Source organism: Chlorella variabilis (assembly GCF_000147415.1).
Source record: "Chlorella variabilis unplaced genomic scaffold CHLNCscaffold_12, whole genome shotgun sequence".
In the NCBI taxonomy this organism is placed as follows: Eukaryota; Viridiplantae; Chlorophyta; class Trebouxiophyceae; order Chlorellales; family Chlorellaceae; genus Chlorella; species Chlorella variabilis.
Window position 1 is genome coordinate 1,163,702 of NW_005435076.1, and position 25,161 is coordinate 1,188,862.

The window sequence follows — 25,161 nt, forward strand, 5'->3', positions numbered from 1 at the left end:
ACGCGGGAGGCGGCGGCAGCGGCGACAGTGGCGGCACTGGCGGCAGGGCGCATCGGCGGTGCTTGGACGAATGGGGGAGGAGCCCCTTGCAGTTTCCCTGCAAGACGTGCAGGCCGCGGCAGCAGTCATTGCCCCACATGCAAAGAGAACCCCGGTAAGCACGTGCTCTTGCCCTGCTCATCCTGAGCTGTCTGGTGCGGTGGAAGACAGCGCGCCCCAACACCGCCCTTACTAGTCGGCGCATCCCCCCCCCGAGTCAACCACGTGTGTCACACTTCTTCTTCTTCTTGAAGGTGCTCACGTCGCGCACCCTGGATGCGCTGAGCGGTCGTTCTCTCCATTTCAAGGCTGAAATCTTTCAGCGCATCGGCGCCTTCAAATTCAGGGTGATGGCCTGCTGGGTTGCGCTTAGGATGGCGAGCCAGGCCCGTACTGGTGCGACAGCAGCAGCAACAACGCAGTGACGCCGATGCGGTGCAGGGCGCAGTCAACGCCATCTTTTCCCTGACCGACGAGGAGGCGGCGCGGGGGGTGGTGACCCACAGCAGCGGCAACCACGGCGCGGCCGTGGCCTTGGCCGCACAGCTGCGAGGCATCACCGCCCACGTCGTGGTGCCGGCCAACACGCCTGAGATCAAGCGCGCCGCCATCCGCAGCTATGGCGTGGAACCGATTGTGTGCGAGGCCAGCATCGATGCGCGCGAGGCAGCCTGCGCGGCCATCCAGAGAGACACGGGGGCCACATTTGTACCTCCCTACAACCACCCCGCCGTGATTTCTGGGCAAGGCACCATTGCGCTGGAGTTCTTGGAGCAGGTGCCGCAGCTGGACGCCATCATCGTCCCTGTCTCAGGCGGCGGCATGATCAGCGGCATAGCGGTGGCAGCCAAGGCAATCAAGCCCTGCATAAAAATCCTGGCGGCGGAGCCGGTGGGGCGCAACGCGGCAGCCGATGTGTCGGCATCAAAGGCGGCAGGCGAGCTGGTGCAGGTGGGGGGCCAAGGCCCAGTGGTGCTGCAGGTGCTGGTGAAGCAGCGCTGCATGTGCCCTTTTTGCTGCATGACCTGGGCCAGCTGTAGCGTAATGCCCGTGCCTGCGTTGCTGCTGCAGCTGCCCAAGCCGGTCACCATCTGTGACGGGCTGGAGGCACGGCTGGGGTCGCTGACCTGGCCCATTGTGAGCAGGCTTGTGGATGACGTGCTGACGGTGACTGAGGAGGAGGTTGTGGCGGCCATGCAGCTGGTGATGGAGAGGATGAAGGTGCGCGGCAGGTGGAGGTGTGGGGTGCAAGGCAGCGTGTGGCTGGCTGAGCATGGGTGATGCTGGTGGCGTTTGCCCTCGGCCTGCAGGTGATTGTGGAGCCGTCAGGAGCAGCGGGCGTGGCAGCGGCGCTGGGCAGCCAGCTGAGCAGCAGGCACCCGGATTTAAAGCATGTGGGCGTCATCTTGTGCGGTAAGCCAGGCCCAGCCTGGGCTGTCCTTGCTGGCTGGCAGCCAGTGTCAATGCCGGGACGCTGCTCATCGCTGGAGTATTGATGTGGGTTCCTCTGCATTGCAGGAGGCAACGTTGACTTTACTGCCCACGTTTCCGATTTTTGGCAGCGCTGGCTCACAGCAACGACTTCCACAGCCATGCAGAGCGACCCTGCGCACTGATCCCTATCGCTGCTCCGTGCACTATGTGGTAAACACCTAGTAACAAGGCTTGACAAGCTAATTGAATGCAATGCATGCTAAAGAATCTTGAAAGAAGAATGTAACAATGCTCGCTAAGGATGGGGTCACAAATGGAGGTAGGTGCTGCCTGGCGCGGGCCGCTCACAGTGACACGCTGCGAACTGGAGTGGGCCCCTCCTCCCGCTGCACCTCCTCATCATATGTGTGCAGTTCGTGGGCATGCCATGCATAGATCCCCTTCTTGCGCTCGTACAGCAGCACAGAGCACCCCGTGGCCACAACACCCAGGCCTGAGAGGATGAGGAAAGTCAGCTGGAAGCAGTCTTGCCCCACGCATGTGTTCTCGCCCATGCCGTGCCTGGCTAACGCGCGCTGCAAAAGGGACCAGGATTGCAGGCGGGCAGTGGATGCATGCTGTATGTTTATTTTATTTGAACATAAACCACAGCGCGCACCTCATACAGATAGCCGCTGAGCCCCATGGCCAGCCCAAAGCTTCCAACGGCGGGTGCCAGCTGCATCATGGTGTAGTTTGCTGCATGCCAGGCGGGGCTGAGGCTGATCAGATGGCAAGTGGCATACCATGGGCAGCAGCAGGCAAGGGCAGCGTGCTTTGCAGAGCACTTGCCTGCAAACCGCGTGAGCCCGAACAGCTCACTAACTAGGGATGGGAACAGTGACCAGTGCCCGCCTGCGGGATGAGTGCGTGCAACACGCTAGGCATCTGTAGAGCAGGCAGCCCCAGAGCGCACCCAAGGCCAGAGAACAGCGCAGCGGCGCCCGCTCCTCACCAAAGGCAAAGCCAGCCATCGCCGCCAGTGGGTACAGCATTCCTATGCCTCCAAACGCCAGCCCTAGGCAGGTGGCAGCCATCAGGCCAGAGACAATCGGCAGAAAGAGTAGGCGGGGGGTGCCGCTGCCATGCAGCAGCCGCTCAGGGACGTAGCCAAACGACATTCTTCCTGCAGGCGCAGGCACAGGACGGGGCGCAGAGGCTTGCTGCAGCCTGCTCGCATCAAGGGGTGCTGGCAAAGGCACGGAAGTGTTGTGCAGCCTTACCAGCGCAGTTGGAGACGCTGAATGCAGACACGAGCATCGGGGTGGCCTCTGTCGCTGGTGCCCCACCGGTCAAGGCCTTCACAACCTGTGCGAGATTGTTGAGGAGGGTCAGGCCTACAGTGCACACACCATGGTGCTCTTGAGAAGGCAGCCCGGGGCTGGCGAGTAGCCCCAGCATGCGCAGGCCGCCCACCTGAGCCCAGCCCAATCACGAGGATCAGGAAGAGCAGCCAGAACGACTTGGACCGAAGGCAGTCCCCAGGCGACATCTCTGGGACTGGGCGGGATGAGGCTGGGTCCGTGGCTGCCGCCACCTGCCCTGCCGCACGACCATTGATGGCATCCACTGTGCCCCCCTGGTGGCTGCCCAACGCTGCCGCCGCATGGCGCTCCATGCCCATGACGGCTGGCTCCAGCAGCGGCTGCGTCAGGCCCAGCTTGTCTGGGCCGCTGCCGCTGCTCTCGTCGTTTGTTCGTGCGGAGGCCACCGCCTGCTCCTCCTCCTCTCCCTGCTCCTCCTCCTCGTCCTGATAGTGGCTGAGGTGAGTGTAGTCAACCTCCGCCTTCTTGGACAGTATCCCGCCGCTGCCCACCGGGATGAGCAGCAGGGGCAGCAGCAGCACAAAGGCGCCTGCCATGACGGTGAGGTGCACGGCGCGCGTCAGCGGGTACAGCGAGGCCACCGTGGCGCTGACAATCAGGTACACCGCGAGGGTGCCGAGAGCTTGCAAGGAGAAGATGAAGCGGCCCTCTGCACTTGCATGTGGGAGGAGCGGGCGCGGGCTAGCCAGGCTCCGGAGTGCTGCATGAATGTGCCATGGAGCGGCATGCGCTGGCAAAGGAAGCCTCGGCAGCTGGGCAGCGGAGCAGGCTATGCCCACACACCTGATGTGAACACATGCTGGCCGGCCTCCAGCTCCGACTGCTGGACAAAGGAGCAATGGTTGATGAAGGGAAGGGCGAGCAGGCCCATGCCCACAGGAGCCAGCGCCAGGAACAGTAGGAAGGACTCCTTGTCTGGCGCGTACAGCCCCGAGTAGACAGCAGCAAACAGAGAGCCTGCAGCACAGCGCAGCGAAGCGTCAAGCAAAGGCATACAAGCAGCGCACCGCTGCAGCTGCAGCAGTGAGGCTCTGCATTCCCGTGCCTGACAGTCCGATGCTGGCCTGCGCAGCAGGGAGCGTGGATGGTGTTGTTGCGTGAATGGGGCTGTAACTGCATGTCGCTGCAACAACACCTCTAAGCCTACCTTCAGGATGCCAACTACGCTACCGCGGCTGCTGGGGAAATTGCGGACCTGCAGGCACCAAGGGATGTGGGTTTCACTGCACAGGTGAGCCCTGCAATGAACAAGGTACAGAAACAGTCTGAGTTTGAACACACCAACTTACATTGGTCACCAGTGCAGCAGTGTCGCCCCATGTTCCCCCGTTAGCGGCAAGCGCCGCCAGACACACGAGGTGCCAGAACTTGGCTTGGAACACCCTGCATGGTAGCCACGCCACCCCTTAGTTTGACCGACACTAGGTGCGGTCACACTGAGCTCGTGCAGACCCCTTGCCTGCTGCTCACCCCTTGACTGCGGCCCAGAGGCCGATATAGCCCAGGGCGTTGGCAGCACAGCCGATCATGACAACCACGCGGGGGCCAACTCTTTTGTGCTTTTCAAGGGCATCATACATCAGGCCCGAGAAGATGGAGCTGTAGCCGCCCACGTTGGCTGCACTCGCGATGAACTGCAAACGCTCCTGATCGAGCCCATACTTGTTCTTGATGGCCCCGCTCCAGATGGCAAACGTGTATGTCAGCCTGCCAGCATGACCAAAGGTGAGTGCACGCCGCACAAGAGGCACAAGGTGGAATGGCGAGCATGGAACTGCAGGCGGGCCCTCACCCACAGCATAACGCGACGCCGATGCTGGCTACAAAGGTGAACCACTTGTTCAGGTAGGGGCACCAGCCACAGTACCCCTGCACACCACAGCAGCAATTGGTGGGCATTCAAGGAGGAGAATTGAAGGCGGCGTAGGCTGCCAGAAGAGTGGTGGCGGTGGAAGGCGGCGGGGCAGGCGGGTGACAACATTTGGGCGGTTCCAGCCTGGCACAGAAGCGCCGGCCCAGGATTCTGTTGATGCAATTCCGATGCAATTGGGGCAGAGAAGAGGCCTAGAGTGTGCGCACCATGCTGAAGTGTGTGTGTGTGTTGGTGTCGGCGTGACCGCGGCTCGATGCATCAGGCAGCACGCCGCGCAATGTAGTCGATATAGCTCGGCCTGGACGCCTCTTGCTAAAAATGCCTGCTGCGTGCTGTGCCCTCTCATTCATCGCCTAAACCACACTTCCTGTGCTTCATTCCCACCAGATCCTTGGCCGTACGCATCAGTCTGGCCTTCAGCACCAGCCCCAGGTGCCGACACCTCCACACAGTCTGCGCGCACCCCAGCTCGTTCCAGCGGCACAATGCAGTCCACACTGAGCTTGCGGAAAGGTAGGGCACTGGTGGACGGGCCGCCGGCGCGCCGCGCTGGTGAATTCACGCCTGCCCGATTCGCAGCCACCCACTCCACCACCCCTTGCCCTGCCTGCAGGCTGCCCCGCCTTCCAAACGGGATCTCAAGCGGTGAGGGTGGCTGGTGCTGCACGCGGGTGGCCGGTTTGCTGGTGGGCCTCTGGCGGCTGTGTGCCCGACGGGAGCTGCTGCGCCGGCCCCCCTGTCGGTCGCTGTGGCCAGACGGCAGCCGGTCACTTGGTTGCCCACATGCTGCTGCTCCTCACACGCCTGCTGCAGAGGTCCACTCGGCGGCGGCTGGCAGCAGTGCAGGCCTCCAGCGACCCGCTGCTGCAGAAGCCGCTCGCGCGGCCTGCGCCACCCGCAGAGCAGGCGCCAGCGGCACCCGAGGCAGCAGCAGAGCCCGTGCCGGCAGCAGCAGCAGTAGCCTCCAGCGCGCCCTCGTGAGTTTGCGGCCCCTCGCTGGCTGCCCATGGTGGCCAGGCCGCCCGTGCTGGCTGTGCGCACACTGTGCCTATGCGCTGCCGACCTCGGTCGGTACGTCGCGATCCATCCCGGCGCTGGTGCTTGGGTGCTGCAGGGGCGTGACCATTGAGTACCAGCGGCAGCAGGCCAAGGCCATGCAGAAGTACTTCCGTGAGCTGAAGTTCACCGACACGGTGGAGAAGGCCAAGTGAGGGCTGGCTGGCTGGGTGCCCAGCCTGTGCATGTGCTTGTGTGCATCGTGCATGCCGTGCACCGCATGGCCTGTGGGTCGGTGAATGTGCGCAAAAACAGAACATCTAAGCCTGATATCCCTGATGACAAACTAGACCAATGAGACCCTGCCCGCTCATGCACCAGTGCCGCAAAGTTGCGTCGTTCCTCGCATCCACAACTGCTCGCATCCACTGCTGGCCCCTGCGTGCATCCCTCCTTAACACCCGCCGCCCTCCTCTGTGCAGGGTGTTTGGCTGGACCAGGAAGAATGAGATCAACAACGGGCGCTGGGTGATGATGGGCATTGGCATTGGCCTGATGACCGAGTATGCCACGGGTGTGAGCTTCATCGACCAGCTCAAGCTCATGGCCTCCTACTTGGGCCTCGTGGACCTGGAGTAAGCTCGGCTTGGGAGGCAGCCAACTCCTCCACGTTTCAGCCACTTCTTTTCGCACCGACACTCATGTTTGCACCTTCCCTCTTCCTTTTTTGGGGCGCCTGGCAGGCTTGGCCGGCGCCGGCTTGGCAATTTTTCCTTCTCGCTGTCTTCCCAGCCTCTGCGGCAACCCACCCAGCTCTGCCTGTACTTGCCTGTACTGCAAGAGATGCCCTCTGTCTGGGGCAGGCCGCTGATCTAGGCCATTTGGCTGTCTTCAAACATTATACTGAGAATTTCATGTAAGCTCTGAGCTGATGACATGGAAGCGGCACGTGCAGACCAGCAAGGAGAAGCGCAAGAAAGGAGCATGGAAGGGGCAAGCACATGGAGGCAAGCATCAAGATGGGAACAGGCAGCAACTACTGATTGCATTTCACGGTGTGCCACTCGCTGTGTGCAACGCCGGCTTTGCCTGCTGTTGTGGCTGGTCTGGCGGCTGGCAGGCGCCATCAGGGCAGTCGCACTCTGCATCACTGTCCTCGTTGTCGCTCCACTCTCCAAACTGCCGCTGCGGGTGGAAGATGCAGCACTCTGCAGCGGAGAGAAATGGGATGCCGATGCATCACCTATGTGAAATCAAGTGCGGTATAGGCGGGTCACATGCACATGGCAAAGCCCACTCACTTTTCGACTTCTTCTTGTTCATAAACTCATTGTCTACCACATCCTCGGCCCATTGCACGCCCTGCACCGGGCCAAGCACCCTTTATGTGCGTTGCTGCCACGCGCCTACGTCCACCTTGAGGCAGCGTTATGATTGGAGCGCTGCCGCAGCAACAGCACAACGCCGAGACATGCACCTGCCCAGATCAGCCATCATGACCCACCTTGCCCTTTTTCTTCTTCTTGGGCATCAAGCGCAGCACCAGGTGCTCTGCAAATTGTGGGCGGCAGCAGCAGCGTGGGTTCAGTCAGCGGTGCTCCGCATGCCACAAGGTGCGGGCTTACAAGGGCTGCAAGTATGGACAGCAACAGCCCTCGCCTGTAACCGTGCTTGTGGATGCCGCCTGCTGTTGCTGCTGCTGCTGCTGTTGCTGCTGTGGTTGCTGCTGCTGCTGCACGTGCGTGGCCGACGCCGACGGCGAGTGCGCCATGGGGGTGGCGCCGACGGGCTGCACCGTTATGCCGCTGAGCAGGGCCAGCGTGGACGCCATGCCGCCACCCAGAGTCCCAGCCAGGGAGGGGTCAGGAGGGCTGGGCCGCCGCCGGGCTGGGACTTTGTCGAAGAGGGAGGGGCAAGGGAAGAGGTGATGTGGAGTGCTCAGCAGACCGAGGCGTGGGAGGCTTGCCACAAGGAGGGGAGAGGGCGGGAGGGCGGCGCTGAATGGACAAGTGCCACGCAGGCGGCCAGCTGTGCCACAAATGTGCTCTGCCTGCGATTTGAGCCACAATCGCTGCATCCACCCCATCTCTCAGTGCTACGACAGGTGGCAAGGCCCCCCAGTCGAACGTCTGGAGTGAGTGATCGCAGTTCCTCTGTGGCTCGGGCACCCTGCCACCGTGCAGCGGCACAGGGGGCAGGCATGGCGTCTTCAGCCAGCCCCCAGCCGACGGCTGACGCCGGTCAACTCGCAGACCCCTTCGACCAGCCCAATTTCGACGTGCAGCACTACGTGAACACCATGTTCCCCTCGGGTGAGAACCTCCGGGTGGCTGATCAGGGTCGGGAAGCGCCCTGCGTAGCCAGCGCCCCTGCAGGCGGCTTGGCGTGCAAGCCGTGCCCGCTCCTCCGCCCCGCCTGTGGCTGTGCAGAGGCATCGCTAGTAGAGCTGGATCCGCTGGTGGTCACGCTGAGGCAAAAGGTGTGCTGCAGGGAGAGCGGGCAATGCGGTGGTGGCCAGCTGCCCGAGGGGGGGGCTGGCGTGTTTGCAGCCCTGCCGCTTGGCCACCTTTCTCCAGAAGCGCTGCATGCCCGACATTCGCTGCCATGCACCACCGGTTGCCTTCTGCAGGTGCAGCGCGTGGATGCGGAAATCCTGGAGGCGGTGCGGGTGCAGAGCAGCAGCGGGGCGAGGGCGCGGGAGGAGCTGGCGGGTGCGCGCGCCGCCATCGAGGACCTGTTTGCCCGCATCCACGAGATCCAGCGCAAGGCGGAGCAGAGCGAGCTGATGGTGCAGGAGATCTGCAGGGACATCAAGAAGCTGGACTACGCCAAGAAGCACCTCACGGCAACGATCACTGCGCTGCGCCGCCTCTCCATGCTCGTCAATGCCGTAGGTGCGAGGGCGGTGGGTGGGGAAGGCTGGCTGCCGAGCTGCCGTGTCTGGTTGACTGGGATCGTTTTACGTTGCAGATGCCCTGCTCCATGGATGGACCTGCTGCCTGCTGCCTGCCTCTGCTGCTGAAAATGCTGCTGCTGCACTCCCCGTTGCGCCATTTGCCCATCTCTGCCACCCCTTCACCCGCCGCCCTGCCACCCCCCGCTTGGCCCCTGCAGACCAGCTGCAGCTGGCTGTGGAGCGGCACGAGTACGCCGAGGCGGCGCACCTGCTGGAGGCTGTGCAGCAGCTGTCCTCCCACTTCCAGTCGTACGTGCACATCCCCAAGGTGGCTGAGCTCAAGGGGCGGCTGACGGCGCTGGAGCGCAGCCTGCAGATCAACACGATGCGCGAGTTTGAGCTGCTGGGCGAGGAGACGCCCAGCCCGCTGCTGCTGGAGCGCCTGCGGTCCTGCTGCATGGTGGTGGAGGCGCTGGGGTACCAGGTGGGCGCAGCAGGGCTGGGCTGGGCATGGGAGCAGGGAGCCGCAGGCCGGCCAAAGCGCTGGCCATGTCGGCTGCACCAAGTCATTGCACCCTCACCGCGAGCTCACCCCGCTGCCGTCCACCCCGGCTGCCTGGTTGCCTTGCCGCCCACCTGCGCCAGGCTCGCGACGAGCTGATAGACTCGGTGTGCAAGCGGGAGATGGGGGTGTACACCCAGATATTTGCCACCATCGGCGACACCGCGCGCCTGGAGCGCACAGCCAACCGCTACAAGTGGCTGCTCAAGCGGCTGGAGGCGCGCAAGGACATCTGGGCCATCTTCCCGCCCAGCTGGCACGTGCCGCAGCTGCTGTGCATCATGTTCTGCAACATTAGCAAGACCATGCTGGCGGAGATTCTGGACCTCAAGGTGCGGCTGGCAAGGAGGGGCGCATGGGTGATCAGACGCGGCCGTGCCAGCCCCTCCCTGGCAGCCCTGCACCTTTTGCCGTCTCGCTCACTCCCATCCCCCAGGCCCTCCCCGCCCCGCAGTCTGCCGAGCTGCCCCAGCAGGTGGACAACCTGCTTAAGGCGGTGGAGGCCACCAACATCTTTGAGAGCGAGATGGCGCGGCGGTTTGAGGGGGCGGTGGACCGGGAGCCCAGCAGCAGCGAGGATGCAGAGGTGGGGGCCGACGGCGGCGCCGCGACGGCGGATGATAGCACCCCGGCCTCGCGGGTACGGCAGCGGTACGAGAAGCTGGCGCGAGAGAAGCAGCGCACCGCGGAGGGGGAGTCGCCAGAGCGGCGCAAGGAGCAGGTGGGGGGGCTGAGGTGGCTGGCAGGGTGGGTGGTGCAGGCGCCGCAAAGCAGGCCGGCAGCCAGCTTGGGGGACTGCTGCTGCAACCGCCCTGCTGCTGCTGCAGGAGCACGCCACCTCGGTGGCAGTGGCCAAGACCAACTTCAAGGGCAGCATTTCCTCCGTCTTTGTGCCATACCTCGGGTGGGTGCGCGGGAGGGGGGGTTGCGTAACGCCCAGCCAGCCACAGCCCAGCCCAGGCTTTCATAGTCGGCCCACTGCCTGCACCCTGTGGCTGGTGCCAACCCGACCAGCTTCTTACCGCCAGCCGCGTCCTCTCGCCGCTGCCTGCAGCGTGTACTTTGAGCAGGTGGAGCGAGACCTGATGGCGGCGCTGGAGCGCCTGATGCGGGAGGAGAGCTGGCAGCCGCTGTCGGGCGACCTGCGGGTGCTGCGCAGCAGCAACGAGCTGGTGGAGGCGCTCAAGGCGGAGATGCGGGACTGCACGGGGAGGGTCACGCGCGGGCGCCCGCTGCTGGAGCTGGCTGCCGTGTTCCAGGTGGGGGGCAGGGGGAGAGGGGAGGGAAGCGAGGGCGGAGGCGCGCGTGGTGCCGGTTTTGAGAAAGGGTGGATGTGCCCAGCCTGGCCTTGAGCACTGTGACCAACCCACTCATGTGCCCCCTGCTGTGCGGCGCAGCGCGTGTACCGCGCGTATGCGGCCCGCCTGGTGGCGCGCCTGCCCAAGCCCTCCTCCGGCAGCCTGGGCGCAGCGGCGGTGCTGGGCGCCAGCGACTGGTATGTGCGGCTGAGCGACGACGACATCGGGGTGGTGTGCCTCATCGCCTCCACCGCGGAGCACTGCCAGGAGATGGTGCGCCAGCTGGCGCGCGCGCTGGCCGCCAAGCTGGAGCCTCGGGAGCTGGCATCCAGGTGGGGGGGCGCTGGGGGCGGGCTGCGGGGGAGGGCGGGCGGGCTGGAAAGGGAGTCGGGTGTGGCGGCGCACACCACAGGCTGCTGCGTCTGCTGCCTCCATCTGCTGCTGCCTCCCTGCCTCCCTGCCTCCTCATTGGTTTCCCTCTCTTCCAGTCGCTTCCACCCACCCCTCGTCCCCCAGGGTGGACATGAGCGAGGAGGAGGACGAGTTCCAGACTGTGACCACGCAGTGCCTGGCCTCGCTGCTGCTGGGCATCGAGACCAAGCTGGAGGGCGCGCTGTCGGCCATGGCGCGCATCAACTGGGCGGGCATGGAGATGGTGCGCTGGCACCCGGGCTGGCCGGCACCCGGGCGGCTACCCCCGCTGCCTCACGCACACCCTGGCTGCACCCCTCTGCCTGCCAGCCGCCCCCACGGCCTGCCGCCCCGGCCCTGCCGGCTGCAGGCGGGCGACCAGAGCGAGTACGTCGGCTCCTTCCGCCGCGTGCTGCTGGATGTGGGCGCGCGGCTGGGCCCTGCCATGCCGCCCAACTACTTCCGCTTCTTCTGCGACCGCCTGCTGCGCTCTTTTGCGCCGCGCTTCTACGAGAACGTCTTCCGCTGCCGCAAGATCTCCGACATCGGCTGCCAGCAGGCGAGCAGGGTTGGGGCGGCGTGGGTGTGTGGCTGTGGAGGCTGGGTGCATGCTGCCTGCCTGACATGGGAGAGTCGGCGTGGGTGCCATTCCGAGCACGGTGCCGTGCTGAGCCGGGCCTGACTTGCACATCTGCCGACACTAGAGCCTTCTCAGCCACTGTCGCCACCACCGCCGCCACCCACGTGCGCCTCTCGCCTCTCCATACAGATGCGGCTGGACACGGAGGTGATCAAGGGCCAGCTGTCGGACCTGGCCAAGGCGGGGGGCCAGCTGGATGTGGCGGGGGTGCAGTCGTTTGCCGCCGACGTCAACGCGCAGCTGGGGCGCGCCGAGGCGGTGCTCAAGGTGGTGGGGTCGCCCCCCGACGGCATGGTGGACACCTTCTTCGAGCTGCTGCCCCACGGCTCGCCCTCCGACTTCCAGCGCATGGCAGACCTCAAGGTGGGTGGGCGGGTGGGTGAGGGGGTACATGATGGTAGTTGCGTCAGCGAGGGGGGGGGGTGCATGAACCAAGGCGGTGGGCATGTTGCTGTGCCCGCCCATCTTCCTGCAGCCCGTGACCCGCCTCGCTCACTTATGTGCTGCCTTGGTCCCATGTGCTTCTGTGTCCCGCGCAGGTGCTGAAGCGCGGCGAGTACCAGGCTGTGCTGGAGCAGTTCAACCGCCGCATGGGACGCCCGCTGCTGTCGGGCGACGGCGTGGCGGTGCGGTCTGCCGCCTCGGGCTTCAGCCTGCCACAGATGCAGATGCCGCGCCTGCAGTCGGGCACCAGCAACGCGGCGGCCAAGGCGGCGCAGGACGTTGCGGCGCGGCTGGGCAAGCTCAACCCCAACCTCACCGCCGCCAAGGCCTCGGCGGCGGCGGCGGGGGAGAGTATGCGCGAGACCATGCGCGGCCTCAAGTCCAAGAGCCTGCGCTTCATGCAGCGCGACTAGCCCTGGCTCCTCCTGGCCTCTCCCCACCTCTTTCGTTTTGCTGCTTGTTTGTTTGTACCTGCTTGCTTGCCGTTCACATGCTGCTTCTGTTGCCTTTTGTTTCGTTGCTCATGGCTCCTGCAATAACGCACAGACCAGAAGGATTTCAGCGTTGAGATGATGAGAATGCCTGACCTGGGCGCCTGCTAGAAAGAACCGTCTATTGGGGGCAGGCCTGTTGGAGCCGCATGGAACACTTTTAGGTTCACCACCTGGCAGTCTTAGGTTCTCCACCCGTCTCTCTGTGGCATGAGCACCTTGCCAAGGGCCATGGGCCGCACCCCTTGAGCTGCTGAACTCGGGCTGGCTGCAGGCCTAGCTCTGCTCGTCCAAGCAGGCAGGCCTGCCTGCTTGACCCATCGTGCAGGCAGCATCAGCAGGTGAGCCCATGGAGCAGGCTAAGGCGAGCAACGATAGCATAGAGGCGTCAGGAGCTGGGCCAGCTGAGGCACCATCCATGGCTGCTGCTGGGAGCGATGTGCGAGCTGCCGGGGAGCCTGCAGCAGCCGCAGCTCCGGCGGGCGCGGGCGCCGCCTCCGAGGTGGCGGCAGGTCCGCGCCATGCGCTGACGTCAGGCGCTGCTGGCAAATTCAGGGTCGTGCGCACCAGGGAGCAGTTCATGGAGGTGCGCCAAGGGAGCGCATGTGTTACCAGGGAGGCGGGAGGGGAGGCGCAACCTCGGCGTGACTCGAGCGCCGGGCGGGCTGCCAGGCCTTGCACGCTCCTCGGACGCCAAGCGACCTTGCCATCCGCCGCCAGCCTGCTTGGCCCCTCTCCACTGCAGGTGTGGACTGCCTTCATGCAGTCGCGCGGCCTGGACACCTCGGTAGGTACCCAGCGCACCTCTCCTGGCTACTCCTGAGTGCTGTCCACATGATGTGTGTTGGCTTATGCTGCCGCTCCTGCCCCGCAGCCCGCCATCTTCAACCGGGCGACAATGGATCTGTTCAAGCTGTTCAAGCATGTCATGAAGGCGGGCGGCTACGAGACGGTGCTGGTGCAGAAGGGCTGGGTAAGCGCTGGTCAACCATGACCACACCGCTCCCCTCAGCATGCTGTGGTGTTGCTGCCGTCCACCCACCAACGCACTGCCCGGCGCATAAACCCTGCAGGCGCGCGTGGGGCGCGCCTTCAACCCCCCTTCCTCCATGACCGACCTCAGCTACCAAACCAAGAAGATCTATGTCAGCCGATTGCTCGACTTTGAAAAGGTTGACAGCGTTGGCTGCAGCGTGTGTGGGGAGCAACTGGGACGCCCCCCACACACTCTGGGATGCCCCTGCCAGTTATGCCCCGCACGCTGCCTGCTCCGCATGCTGCCACCGCCCGCAGGCCCTGATCGCCGGCGAGATCAATGCACACATCCAGCTGGACTCTGCGCCCAGCACCGCCGCCACGCCAGAGCCGCCTGCCAGCACGTCCACGCCGGCCAAGCCGCGGCCGCAGAGGAGGGAGCCGGCAAGGGAGCAGCTGGCGGCAGCGGCGGCGGCTGCGGCGGCGGCTGGAGGGCTGCCAGCAGTCACCTTAGCGCAGCAGCAGCAGCGCCCTTCCTCTCGCGCGCGCTCGCGTCCACGCTCTCGAGCCAAGGCGCCGTCTCAGCCGGCTGTGTCAGCGGGCAAGGCCGCAAAGAAGCAGGAAGCGACACATGCCCAGCCTGCCGCGATTGCAGTGGCACCGCCAGGGCCAGCAGCTGCGCCGCCATCAGCACACGCAGCTTGGGGGGCTGAGGAGGCTGCGGGGCTACTGGCAGCGGCACCAGCGCCCAGCCTCCCGCGCTACGCACCTTCTGCCGCCGCCATGCGGGCAGAAGCAGGCGCCACTCGCCCACCATCAAGGCACCGGGCCCGGGTGAGGACTGCTCATTGCGTCTGCATTGCAGTTGACTGGCATGTGGCGACACAGCCTGCCTTCACACCGCCCCTTCACCCCTGCCTGCCCGCTCCCAGACCCCACAGCCCAAGCCATATGCCCCGCAGCTGCGGAGCACCCCGCCGCGCGTTGTGGGTTCCCCCCAGGAGATTGTGGGGCGGCGCATCGGCGTGTGGTGGGGCGGCGACACCCAGTTTTACTTTGCCACAGGTCTGGTGTCGGCTTGCACACTGCTGGCCGGCAGGCTGGTCATGGGGGTGTGGCAGCTGCTGGCAGCTGCTGAAGCACTGGCTGTCGGCCTGCCACCTGCTGCAGTGGTGGGGTACCACCCAGAGAGCCAGGCCCACGAGATTTGCTATGACGATGTGCGTGCTCAGGGTCGCCTTGCACAGGGCTGCCGCCCTGGCCGCTCTGCTGCAGCGCTCCACCCGGTGCCCAAGCCAGCTGCTGCACAGCGGCAGCGAGACTTGCGTGCATCAGGACTTGCCCGCATTCTGACGGCCCTGGCTGCCTGGGTGCCGTCCCGTGCCCTGCAGGGCGAGAAGGAGGCGCTCAACTTGCGCTACGAGCATTGGCTGTTTGCAGATGGCCCGCCACAGCCGCTGCCGCCACCGCCGCCGCCGCCGCCGCAGCAGCAGCAGCTCTTCCAGCAGGCGGCACCGGGTGGCAGCGTGGCCTCAGGGCTCAGCAGCCAGCACGTGCAGCCGCTGGCGCCGGCCATGGAGCGTGTGCTGGATGGGTCGGCGGCAGAGGTGGCGGCAGGCGTGCCAGCTCCCAAGCGTGCTCGCACGGCCGCCACCGAGCAGCCGCCTTGGGGCGCCGCTGCTGGCCCCGCAGCATTCACGCCGTACCAACCTTATCAGCAATACCAACAGCAGTATCCAACAGAAGGTCTGGCTGAGCTGCCCCCAGGGCTGCCTGCGGGGGGCGGGGTGCTCAGCGGCCTGCCCCTGGCTGGCCTGCCTCACGCTGGCCAGGGGCCGACACACCTGCTGGCCAGCGGTCCTCTGGAGGCTACCCCAGCAGCCTCGGCACCAGCCATGCCGATGCCCACCACGGCCACCCCCACCGTGGCTGAGCATCATCAGCCGCAGGCGCTCGTGGCTGCCGGCCGCAGCTACCGTGCCTTCACCGCCTCGGCGCCCCCGGCTGGCTTTGAGATCTTTGTCCTGATGCCGGGGCTGGGCATTCACGAGGTAGGGGTGGGGCCTGGGTGGCAGCATGCCGTGCACTGCCAGCCTGCATGCTTGCACAGGGCAGCCACCACCACAAGCCCCAGATGGTCCCACCTGCCTGCCTGCCTGCCTGCCCGCCAGCAGATCAGCGTTCATTGCTGGAGCAGCGGGCTGGTGCGTGTCAGCGGCGAGCCACGCGATGGTGCGGCAGGCGGAGGCGAGGCTGGCTGGTGGGCAGGACGCTCCAGCAGCGAGACCATTCAGCTGCCTGCCAGGATCGACACCCAGTCGGCCAAAGCGATGTGCACTGCAGCAGGCCAGCTGTATGTGCGGGTGGATAAGCTGCACTAGAGGAATGCATGCATGCAACCTTCTGACTGCCAGTGTGCTATGCCAGGAACTTCATTGAATGTGCCTTGTGTGTGCAGAACTGAAAAGTAGCCAATGAAACAAGTTGAACTCATGAAGGCTGATAGGCAACACAGCAGGAGGCGCTCGGAGGCGGGGCCAGGGGGAGGGGATGCACAGCTGGCGCCAGCGCCGCGCCGCCGGGCTGCACACTATCCCATCCCTCCACCAGGTGCTTGGCATTGCTATCATCTAACGCACCAAATTGCATTGCATAGCGATACCCACCGCTCCTCTGTTAATTAGCACCCCTGCCAGTTTCGCGTTGTCGCCTCATGATCGGCACCATATGGCTCGGGGAAGCGCATTGATCGATGGTGGGGCCCGCCCGACAGCATCCCGCACGATCGCCTGCTCCCCTCTCTGCGCAGGCCTGCGTCGCCTGCAGAGGCATGCCGAATACCTAGGGCAGTGTATCGCAGGCAAAGTCGGATCGATGCCCCAACCCTGCTGCCGCAGGCTGGACGGTGCTGGTGGCGGCGGCGGTTGCGGCGCACGCCTGCCTGGCTCCCTTCACCAAGGTGGAGGAGAGCTTCAACCTGCAGGCCACCCACGACCTGCTGTACCACGGCCTCAACCTGACCGCCTACGATCACCTGGAGTTCCCGGGAGTGGTGCCCCGCACCTTTCTGGGCCCGCTGGCGATGGCCTGCGGCGCGGCGCCGGCGGTGCTGCTGCTGCGCGTGCTGGGCGCACCCAAGCTGGCCAGCCTGCTGGCGGTGCGGCTGGTGCTGGTGAGTTTGAGTTTGGTCTGGGTGCATGGCGCTGGCTTAACATGCGCGATCCTGGAGAGCAGAGTTGTTGTGCCCAAGGAAGCCCTGGTGCTGGTGGCTCGGCGGCCCTGTTGACACCAGTCCCTCCCTGTGCCTGCTGACCTGCAGGGCCTGGCCACGGTGGGCAGCCTGGCCCTGGTGCAGCGCACCATCCGGCGGCAGCTGGGAGGCGCCACCGCCGCCGCCTTCATGCTGCTGACCGCGCTGCAGTTCCACCTGCCCTTCTACCTCTCGCGCACCCTGCCCAACGTGCTGGCCATGCCGCTGACCAACGCGGGCCTGGCCTGCTGGCTGGCAGGCGGCGACTCGCCCGCACCCATCTACCTGCTCACGGCAGCCGCGGTGGGTGGGTCAGCCAGCCAGCTGCTGGTGGCTGCACAGCCGGACCCGCCCTTCTGGAGCGTGTGTTTGGAGGGAGCCGCTTGGCTGCTGCCACCTGCCAGCTGCTCCATGGCCCCGGGCCCTGCGCCTGCCGCCCCCGTGCGCACAGGTGGTGTTCCGGTGCGACATGATCCTGCTGGTGGGCCTGGTGGGCCTGCACCTGCTGGCCACGCGCCGCACCAGCCTGGCGCGCGGCGCGGCCCACGGCGCCGCCGCCGTCGCCGCCAGCCTGGCCGCCTCCCTGCTGGCAGACTCCTTCTTCTGGCGCCGCTGGCTGTGGCCGGAGGGCGAGGTGCTGCACTTCAACACCGTGCTCAACAAGTGAGGCGGGGAGGTGGGATGGGCGGGGGCACGCAAGCATGCCGACGTGGTTTCCGTGGCCTGCTTTTTTGCTTTTGCAACAAGACCCAAGTGCAATGTATACCCTACCCCGCCTACCCCAAACCCCCTCCTCGTCTGCTTCCTGCGCCCCGCAGGAGCCACGAGTGGGGCGTGATGCCGGCGCACTGGTACTTCACGTCGGCGCTGCCACGCGCTTTGCACGCTGCCTACGCTCTGGCCCCGCTGGGCGCGCTGCTGGAGCGCCGCGTGCGCCCGCCCCTGGCAGTTGGCCTGGCCTTTGTGCTGCTCTACTCAAATCTGGGCCACAAGGAGGTGCGCTTCCTGTTCCCGGTGCTGCCGCTGTGGAACCTGGCGGCAGCGGCGGCGGTGCAGCGGGCGTGGGTGGGCCGCGGCAAGTCGGCGGCGCGCCGCCTGCTGCTGCTGGTGGTGGGCGGCGCGCTGGCGGCGGGCCTGGCGCTGACGCTGGTCACGGCGGCGGCCAGCCGGCACAACTACCCGGGGGGTGCGGCGCTGAGGCAGCTGCACAGCCTGGCGGCGGCAGACGCGGCGGCGGCGGCGGCGCAGGGGCGGCAGCTGCGCGTGCACGTCGGCGTGGTGCCGGCCATGATGGGAGTGTCGCGGTTCGGGGAGGTGGGGGAGCCCTGGTCCTACTGCAAGGAGGAGGGGCTGGACCCAGGCCAGCTGGCAAAGCGGCGGTACGACTTCCTGCTGACCGACCAGCCGGCCGTGCAGGGCTACGCCCAGCTGGCCGCCGCCCACGGCTTCCGCCGCCTGAGCCTGCGCGTGCGCAGCCCCGCGGCCGCGCTGCGGGGGCTGCTGCGCGGCCAGCTGCCGCTGCAGGTGGAGACGGCGCCGCAGGTCTTCATCCAGCGCAGGCTGGACCTGTGAGCCTGGCCGGGACGGGCTGCGCTGTTGTTACAGATGGGGCGCTGCGCCTGTAAAGCTTCGGCTCCAGCCAAATATCAGAAGTCACAGTGTGTTGGGTGAATGTGCGCTGAAGCGCCCGTCATGTTGGGGAGTGAGGAAAGCAGGAATCAAAGCCCGTCAGCACTTGAATGTTGGGCTGCAGACAACGCACACGATGGCGTAAGCCGCCAGCAGCACCAGCGCGGAGATGACAACTGCCATGCGGGCATTCTGCCACCACATGTGCCGCCGAAGCACACGTGCCTGCACGGGCGCACCGAGCACTGAGTGGTGTTGGGAGCAATCTAGGCACATTGTTTTTTTCCCCACAGGCAAGGTATGCAAGCAAGGCAGCACACGCATGCAAACACCACCACAGAACTACACACCGTGCACACACACAACCCACCTGCCGCTTGAAGGCAAAGGCCTGCTGCCCCATCTCATCCGTCTTCTCCACCAGCAGCTCCAGCCTCTCTCCCCGCCCCAGAACCTGCGGCGGCGCTAGCAAGCGAGGTGAAGGAGTGCACGACCGGGCCCCTACCGCAAGCCCACCCTCCCCCATCTTTTCTTTTCTTCTGGGTGCCCCACCCCACCTTTTCGATGTTGTCCACCATCACATTCTTCAGCTCCACCACCTCGCCACGCACCCGCGACAGCGTGTCCGCCCTGCACACACCAGTCGCAGCAAAACACACGGCCGCCCCTGGCCTCAGCGCGCGGCACCTGCGCATGCCTCCTGCCGGGCCCCTGCCTCCTGCATCCACTCGCTCCTGCCCCGTCAAATACCCCACCCCCCACCCCCCACCCCCCACCCAACCCCCGCACCCACCGCGGGTCTGTGTTGAAGTAGTGCATGCGGTCCCGCAGTACCGGAGCAAACTCGGTGCTCATCTCGTAGGCCACCGCACCAGGCGCCACCGCAGAGTACCGGGACTCAAACTGCTGCTGCGCGTCGGCCAGGAAGACAAACGGCAGCCGCTTGCCCAGGCTCTGCAGGACGAACGGGGGACGAGGGGGCATGAGACAGGCAGCCAATGATGCTTCAAGCGGCAACTTCCGCTGCCGGCTAACACACAAACTGGCAGGAGGAGGGAGGCAGGGCGGGCAGGGCAGGGCAGGGCGGGCGGGGACAGGTCGACCATCACAGGTGGCGGTGGCAGGCGCCCCAGCCCCAGCGGCCCGCACCTCATCCGCCATGCACAGGTAGGTAAGGCCGCCGGCGGACAGGATGTGGAAGATGTGCTGCCCCGCGGCCCAGCTGGCGCGGAAGCCCTCCTCCGGCGGCACCTTCTGCAGCAGCCCCACCGCCACCACGCTGCTGTTGCCGCTCACGGACGCGTGCTCCGCCAGCACCACGCTGCCGCGCGCCACCAGCGCATACAGGATGCTGCCCGCACGGGCTGGCTCTGGCGCCGCCATGTCGCGCGAATCAGCCTTGCGCTGCGGGGAAAACAGGGGGTGTGTAGGAAGTCCTGGGTAGCGCATTAGCAGCGGCGGTGAGGGCGCAGGCGGGGAGAGGGTAAGCAGGGAGGGGACGCCAGGCAAGCCTCCCCTCGCTGCCGGCTCCCTGCCCTTCTTGCCTGTTCGTTCAAATGGAGGCCTTGGCCTGCTCACAAACCGAGTGATCAGACGCGCGGCACCCCTCAGCCCCTTAGCCCAGCTCACGGTACCAATGCCTAGAAGCGGTGTGGATGGTGGCTGCCGGAAGGGGGGCTTGTGCCGTGAGCACTGCGAGGTGGTGTGGTGTGTTACAAGCCCTTGTCGTGGCTGTCGGGACTGAGAGCACAGCACATTGCCAACAGTGGTTTATGGCCCTCCTTTTCACGGGCCGTCATCGCTGTGTCGCGCCGCCGCGTGGCGTGACTCAGCCGCCGAAAAAAACCCTACCGCCGAACGTATAGAAATATGCAGGCATGCAGCTGTCTGATCACACCCGAAATCCACACCTGATGTCAACATCATGGCCTCCCAAACCGCACTGCAGCTCATCACCAATGCCAGTATTGTCCCAAGCCAGCCTGCTTCTGCTTCCTCTGAAGCCCACATACCATCTGAGGCTGCAATTTTGATGGGAGGCGGTCAAATACTGGGCCTCCTGACTCCCGAGGCTGCCGCCGCCTTTGCCGCCCTGGGTGTGCCGGTGCTCGATGTTTCAGGTGCACTTGCTAGCCTTGTCATTGTATTCCCAGCTACATCGTGCAGGGTCCCTAACGCCTGTATGACCTGCTTGTTGGCCATCCGCACCAGCCGGCTCTGCTGCACCGCCGCCCACGCACCGCGCATCGCCGGCTGCCTATAGGCAGGCAAACCCGGTGCCCCCCTTGCAGGGCAAAACCTACTTGCCGTCCCGGGCTTCATTGACCTGCACGTGCATGTGTGCGGCGGTGGCGGGGAGGCCGGGCCCGGGAGCAGAACCCCCGCCCCCCGAGGCCTGTCGGAGCTTCTGCAGGCAGGCCTGACTTGCGTGGTGGGCGTCTTGGGCACCGACAGCGTGAGCCGCACGCAGGAGAACCTGGTGGCGCAGGTGCAGGGCTTGAACGAGGACGGCATCACCGCCTACTCCTGGTGCGGCTCGTACCGCCTGCCGCCCGCCACCATCACCGGCAGCGTGCAGCGCGAGCTGTGCCTCGTCGCCAGCTGCCTGGGCGTGGGCGAGGTGGCGGTGTCAGACCACCGCGGCTCGGCACCCACCCCCGCAGACCTGCTGCGCCTGGGCCTCGAGGCGCGGGTGGGCGGCATGCTGTCGGGCAAGGCGGGCATCGTGCACTGCCACATGGGGCCCGGCGCGGCGCGGCTGCAGCCGCTGCGCGACGCGCTGGCCTGCGGCGCCGGCGACCTGCCCGTCACCGCCTTCCACCCCACCCACATGGAGCGCAGCCCAGAGCTGGTCGCCGACGGCGCCGCCTGGCTGGCGGATGGCGGCACGCTGGACCTCACCTGCAGGTGGGGTGCGGGGCTGAGGTGGCGGTGGCGGCCAGCACCGCCTGCCTGCCATGTACTGCAGGAAGCCTGCTGCCGGTCGTGAGGCTGCCCTTTCTTGCCGCCACCTGGCCCTGCAGCTCTCCCTCCCAGTGCCGTGCAGCCCTGAGGCTGTACCGCGACAAGGGCCTGCCTCTGGAGGGTGTCACCGTGTCCACAGACAGCTATGGCAGCCTGCCTGTGTTTGACGCCCAGGGGCGGCTGGTGCAGTACGATGTGGCAGACCCAGGTGCGCCCGCTCAGCGGCGGGGGGGCGGAGGAGCCGAGTTCTCAGCTCAGACAGCACTCTTCCCATGCTTGCTGGCGCCGGCCCGCCCACCGGGCCCTGTGCCTGCCTGCAGGCGCCATGCTGCGCTTCCTGCGGGCCATGGTGATGGAGGAGGGCTGGGCGCTGGAGGAGGTGCTGCCGCTGATGACGCGCAACCCCGCGGCACGCCTGAAGCTGGAGCGCAAGGGCCGCATCGCTGTGGGCTGCGACGCCGACATCCTGCTGCTGGAGGTGAGGGGCCAGGGGAGGCGGGCGGGGGCGGTCTGTGGCAGGACAGCCTCCCCAGGAGGGATGCTTGTGATGCAGCATGCGGCCACAGGGCCCTCATGTCCAGGCACGCATCCCCCACGGCCTTGCAGGCGGACACTCTGGCCCTGCAGTACGTGGTGGCTAGAGGCGAGGTGGTGAAGACGCCCGAGTGGGTCAGGGGAAGCATGTTTGAGCGCGGCGAGGGCATCAGGCCCCGCAAGCCCTCCTGGAGCTGACGGTGGTGCACAGCCGCGGTTGCAGGGCTGGGCGTGTATGCAACATGTCTGCGCAACAGACGCAGTGTGCAGAGGGAGAGAAGGGGGGGATGCTAAGAGGGGGCTGGGCAAGGGGAAGTGTACGGCAACTGGATACAAAGAAAGAACAGGCAGGGAGGCGCTTCCGCGGCAAAAACGGCTTTGGGGAGGAGCAGGTGGTACAGGCGGCGGACAAGGGTCTCCGACAGGTGCAGTACAGAGAGTATCAATAATGCTGGAGGCAGGCAAGCAACGCCAGACAAGCTACTTGTTGCAGTCATCACACCGCCACCACCACGGGGTGCGGCGCGGCTGCTGTGGGGCTGCCGCCCTCCTGCTCTCGCCGCACCGCGGCCTGCTGCTCCGCCAGGCGGCGCATGGCGTAAAAGTGCTGCCTGTACATCAACCGTACCTGCAACACCAGGGAGGGAGGCCAATGCGCAATGAGCAGCAGGAGGTGCACCCGGCACTGTCACTGGCACGGCTGGCAGGCAAGCCCAGCTGGCGCGTGCAGCCAAGCGCAGCGCACCATGATGCTGTAGGCGCAACCGGCAAGCAGCCCCGTCCACAGCGCCGCGCCCAGCGACATTTCGAAGAACAGGCTGCACAGCAAAAGGGGGTGGGGCGGCAGTGAGTACACACTTCAACAGGCAGGCAGACAGGCAGGCAGCAGCAGCGCCAGCACCGGCATGCAATGCAATGCGACACAGTGGCCCCACCCCCCAGCCGCCGTGCGTGCTCACATGGACACAATCATGGCCACCCATGTGACGCGGATGCAGTCGAAGACGAGGTCCTGGGAGGAGGGCATGAAGTCGTGGATGTGGCTGGGGTCTGCGCGGGGGCAGGGGGTGGCGAGCCGGGGATGGCTTGGGGTGAGTGGAAGAAGGGACGGGGCGGGCGTCGTGGCTGCCGCCCAACAAGCAGCAGAAGCCCCCACTCGGTGACCGGCCACGGGCGGCGGTGCCCTGCGCCCCCTCCCGCCGCTCCCAGCCGCCCTCACCGTTGAAGTAAGCCTCGTCCAGGGCGGGCAGGTCGGCGTCGGTGGGGCGCGGCGGCGGCGCCGGGATGTTGCGGATCTCCGCCTTGCACAGCTCGCAAACGTTGCTGCCCTTGACCTGCACCCACTTCATGATGCACTCGCGGTGGCGCAGCGCCAGGTCGCCGCGGCAGTTGCACTCCAGGCGCAGCGCGGCGCCGTTGATGAACTCCTCCTGCGGGGAGGCGGCCGGGCAGGTTGAGGTGCGGGCGTGGGTGAGCACATGAGGCATTTTGGCGGCGCAAGGTGCTGGCATGAGCACCGGAACTGCAGCCGGGCAGGAGGAAGGCTGGCAGCCAGCACGGCGGGCTGCGCACCTGCGTGAACTCCTCCAGGCAAATCAAGCAGGTGGGGGGCCCCCGCGACGGCAGGCGCGCTATCCTGGGGCTGCCCGAGCCGCGCGGCTCGATCTCGCCGCCCCCGCCGCTGCCGCTGGCGCCGGGCTGCTGATGCTGATGCTCGCCGCTGCTGCTCGCTGCGGTGGTGTTGCCGGCGCCTTCCGCCGCCTCGGCCGCGGCCTCGACCACCACGGCCACCTGCTGCTGCTGCCGCTGCTGCAGCTCGTCGCCTTGGTCCTCGTCCTCAGAGGGCAACCGCTGTGCGGCTCGCCGGCCTTTCAGCCAGGCCATGAACCCGCCCCACCTAGTGCCTCCGCTGCTGCTGCTGCTGCAGGGGTGCTCCTCTGTTGGAGTCTCTACATCTGCTCCAGCCGTATCGAGGGCCTCCGAGGGCTCTGCAGGCACAGGGTGGCAAGCAGCAACACGTTCAGCCACTAACCCGCCTGTTGGCTGCTCTCTGCACTCGCCCTTCGTCTGTACTCACGTTGGAGCAACTGGTCCTGCTCCTGGGGCTCTCCCCCGCGCTGCGGGGGGACGCCCGCCTCGGGGCCCATGTCGCGCCAAGGGTTGGAGGGCTGCTGCAGGCTAGGAAGTCTGAGGGAGGGTACTGGAGAACGCTGCTGAATGCTGAGGGAAAACGCAGGCAGAGGAAGCCGAGGCGCCAGATGGCCGCTCATGAGGCGGCGGCCGCTTTCCACATGCCTCCCCTCCATGACCTCAGCCCCGTCAAACTGTCCCTGTTTCTCCTGGCCCCAACCGTTGCCCCAACATTGTGTTGTGGTTTAGGCCGAAGGAAGGTGTTACACAGAGGGGGAGTCCCGCGCAGGGTTCGCGGCGGGTGAAAAAAACCACAGCAGGAACAACAAGAGGGGGGGTCACAGGAAAGGCAGAAGAGTGTTGTAAAACGAATGATATGCGCAACAAAGTGACAGAATGAATGCACAACAGGAGGGTAGCTTGGAAGCATGCACCCTTTGTGACGAGGCGCACACATGAAAGCACCTGTGACAAAGCAGCAGCAAGGAAGCAGCCACGAGACGGCAACAGCGGGAGCGAGATGGAGATGGCAGTGCACAAAAGGGGGTCTACAGGTGCACACACACACGCACATGCGTGGCAAAAATTGGGCCCGCTTGCCGACACCAACTAGCAGGCGGGCAGGACAAGTAAGTGCTGGGGACGCTGAACGGAGCAAGGAGCAGACGTGAACGAGCAGGGGTTGGCAACAATGAAGGGTTCGTTGGAGCGCCAGCAAAATGGTTGTGGCGGGCAGGCTGTTGGCAGCCTGGAAGGTGAGTGCCGTGAGGGTTTGGTGGCAGTTTTCTTTATTCCTGTTTCTTCTACGGTGTGTTCTGGCGGTGGAGGTTGCCCCGAGAGAGGAAGGAGAGCGTGGGCCTGCCCACTCGCAGGGCATCAGCCCTCAGCTAGCGGCTCCACCTCAAAGTCCCGTGGGCCGCCGCCCTCGCAGTGGATGGCCCACATGCACAGCAGCGTGCGCTCAAAGTCGCGCACCCAGCCCGCGGTGTCAAACAGGGGGCAGGTGAGGCGTGCGGCCTGCAGGCGGGCGCGCAGCGAAGCGCGCTTGGCGTGATCCAGGCCCAGCTCCACGGCCTGAGGGGGAGGATAGAGGGGAGGGGGGCGCGGCAGGATGGTGGGAGGTTGGCTGCTTGGTCGGCCTGATGGCACAGGGCACAGGCACTGCGCATGCCGTTGCACGGCTGCCAGCTGGCATCCAGGCAGGCAAGTGCGGGTGCTGCTCCTCACGCGC

The 25,161-nt window shown here is 65.9% G+C and overlaps 10 protein-coding genes across 10 annotated transcripts in view; 5 read left to right on the plus strand and 5 right to left on the minus strand.

Moving 5' to 3' along the window:
• Window positions 1–70: 70 nt before the first annotated feature.
• Window positions 71–1,771, plus strand: CHLNCDRAFT_56201 (hypothetical protein; the record flags this gene model as incomplete). The annotated part of the gene is made up of 5 exons (XM_005846916.1): window positions 71–154; window positions 294–386; window positions 481–990; window positions 1,111–1,271; window positions 1,558–1,771. The coding sequence occupies 5 exons, from the start codon at window positions 71–73 to the stop codon at window positions 1,568–1,570; spliced, it is 861 nt and encodes a 286-aa protein (XP_005846978.1). The 3' UTR covers window positions 1,571–1,771.
• Window positions 1,772–1,817: 46 nt separating this feature from the next.
• On the minus strand, window positions 1,818–4,919 carry CHLNCDRAFT_52858 (hypothetical protein; the record flags this gene model as incomplete). Its single annotated transcript, XM_005847120.1, has 10 exons — window positions 1,818–2,048; window positions 2,132–2,367; window positions 2,468–2,638; window positions 2,929–3,486; window positions 3,621–3,794; window positions 4,008–4,032; window positions 4,127–4,220; window positions 4,308–4,544; window positions 4,630–4,706; window positions 4,917–4,919. 10 exons carry the CDS (start codon window positions 4,917–4,919, stop codon window positions 1,818–1,820), a joined length of 1,806 nt encoding a protein of 601 aa, XP_005847182.1.
• A 202-nt stretch (window positions 4,920–5,121) lies between these two features.
• Window positions 5,122–6,579, plus strand: CHLNCDRAFT_58105 (hypothetical protein). The gene is made up of 5 exons (XM_005846917.1): window positions 5,122–5,223; window positions 5,324–5,355; window positions 5,524–5,687; window positions 5,825–5,917; window positions 6,189–6,579. Exons 1-5 carry the CDS (start codon window positions 5,196–5,198, stop codon window positions 6,343–6,345), a joined length of 474 nt encoding a protein of 157 aa, XP_005846979.1. The 5' UTR covers window positions 5,122–5,195; the 3' UTR covers window positions 6,346–6,579.
• Window positions 6,580–6,756: 177 nt separating this feature from the next.
• On the minus strand, window positions 6,757–7,537 carry CHLNCDRAFT_134971 (hypothetical protein; the record flags this gene model as incomplete). Its single annotated transcript, XM_005847121.1, has 4 exons — window positions 6,757–6,914; window positions 7,008–7,068; window positions 7,211–7,255; window positions 7,373–7,537. The coding sequence occupies 4 exons, from the start codon at window positions 7,535–7,537 to the stop codon at window positions 6,757–6,759; spliced, it is 429 nt and encodes a 142-aa protein (XP_005847183.1).
• Window positions 7,538–8,005: 468 nt separating this feature from the next.
• Window positions 8,006–12,370, plus strand: CHLNCDRAFT_23940 (hypothetical protein; the record flags this gene model as incomplete). Its single annotated transcript, XM_005846918.1, has 11 exons — window positions 8,006–8,600; window positions 8,821–9,086; window positions 9,248–9,496; window positions 9,628–9,885; window positions 9,995–10,068; window positions 10,219–10,423; window positions 10,562–10,794; window positions 10,979–11,117; window positions 11,244–11,441; window positions 11,643–11,876; window positions 12,053–12,370. 11 exons carry the CDS (start codon window positions 8,006–8,008, stop codon window positions 12,368–12,370), a joined length of 2,769 nt encoding a protein of 922 aa, XP_005846980.1.
• A 3,949-nt stretch (window positions 12,371–16,319) lies between these two features.
• CHLNCDRAFT_8393 (hypothetical protein) lies at window positions 16,320–18,164 on the plus strand (the record flags this gene model as incomplete). The annotated part of the gene is made up of 4 exons (XM_005846919.1): window positions 16,320–16,595; window positions 16,743–16,976; window positions 17,125–17,336; window positions 17,492–18,164. Coding segments are annotated over 4 exons (1,395 nt in total), but the record flags the coding sequence as incomplete, so codon positions are not given.
• Window positions 18,165–18,401: 237 nt separating this feature from the next.
• CHLNCDRAFT_134974 (hypothetical protein) lies at window positions 18,402–19,685 on the minus strand (the record flags this gene model as incomplete). The annotated part of the gene is made up of 5 exons (XM_005847122.1): window positions 18,402–18,527; window positions 18,673–18,756; window positions 18,860–18,932; window positions 19,096–19,256; window positions 19,452–19,685. 5 exons carry the CDS (start codon window positions 19,683–19,685, stop codon window positions 18,402–18,404), a joined length of 678 nt encoding a protein of 225 aa, XP_005847184.1.
• Window positions 19,686–20,604: 919 nt separating this feature from the next.
• On the plus strand, window positions 20,605–21,921 carry CHLNCDRAFT_24073 (hypothetical protein; the record flags this gene model as incomplete). The annotated part of the gene is made up of 3 exons (XM_005846920.1): window positions 20,605–21,227; window positions 21,326–21,474; window positions 21,587–21,921. Coding segments are annotated over 3 exons (1,107 nt in total), but the record flags the coding sequence as incomplete, so codon positions are not given.
• Window positions 21,922–22,296: 375 nt separating this feature from the next.
• Window positions 22,297–23,947, minus strand: CHLNCDRAFT_134976 (hypothetical protein; the record flags this gene model as incomplete). The annotated part of the gene is made up of 6 exons (XM_005847123.1): window positions 22,297–22,428; window positions 22,546–22,618; window positions 22,760–22,850; window positions 23,020–23,230; window positions 23,373–23,788; window positions 23,878–23,947. The coding sequence occupies 6 exons, from the start codon at window positions 23,945–23,947 to the stop codon at window positions 22,297–22,299; spliced, it is 993 nt and encodes a 330-aa protein (XP_005847185.1).
• An 859-nt stretch (window positions 23,948–24,806) lies between these two features.
• The window catches only part of CHLNCDRAFT_134977 (hypothetical protein), a gene marked incomplete at both ends in the record, with an annotated part of 3,926 nt that continues 3,571 nt past the window's right edge, over window positions 24,807–25,161 (minus strand). The window contains one exon of the mRNA XM_005847124.1: window positions 24,807–25,004. Coding sequence (XP_005847186.1) covers window positions 24,807–25,004 — 198 coding nt within the window. The remainder of the gene's footprint in view (window positions 25,005–25,161) is intronic.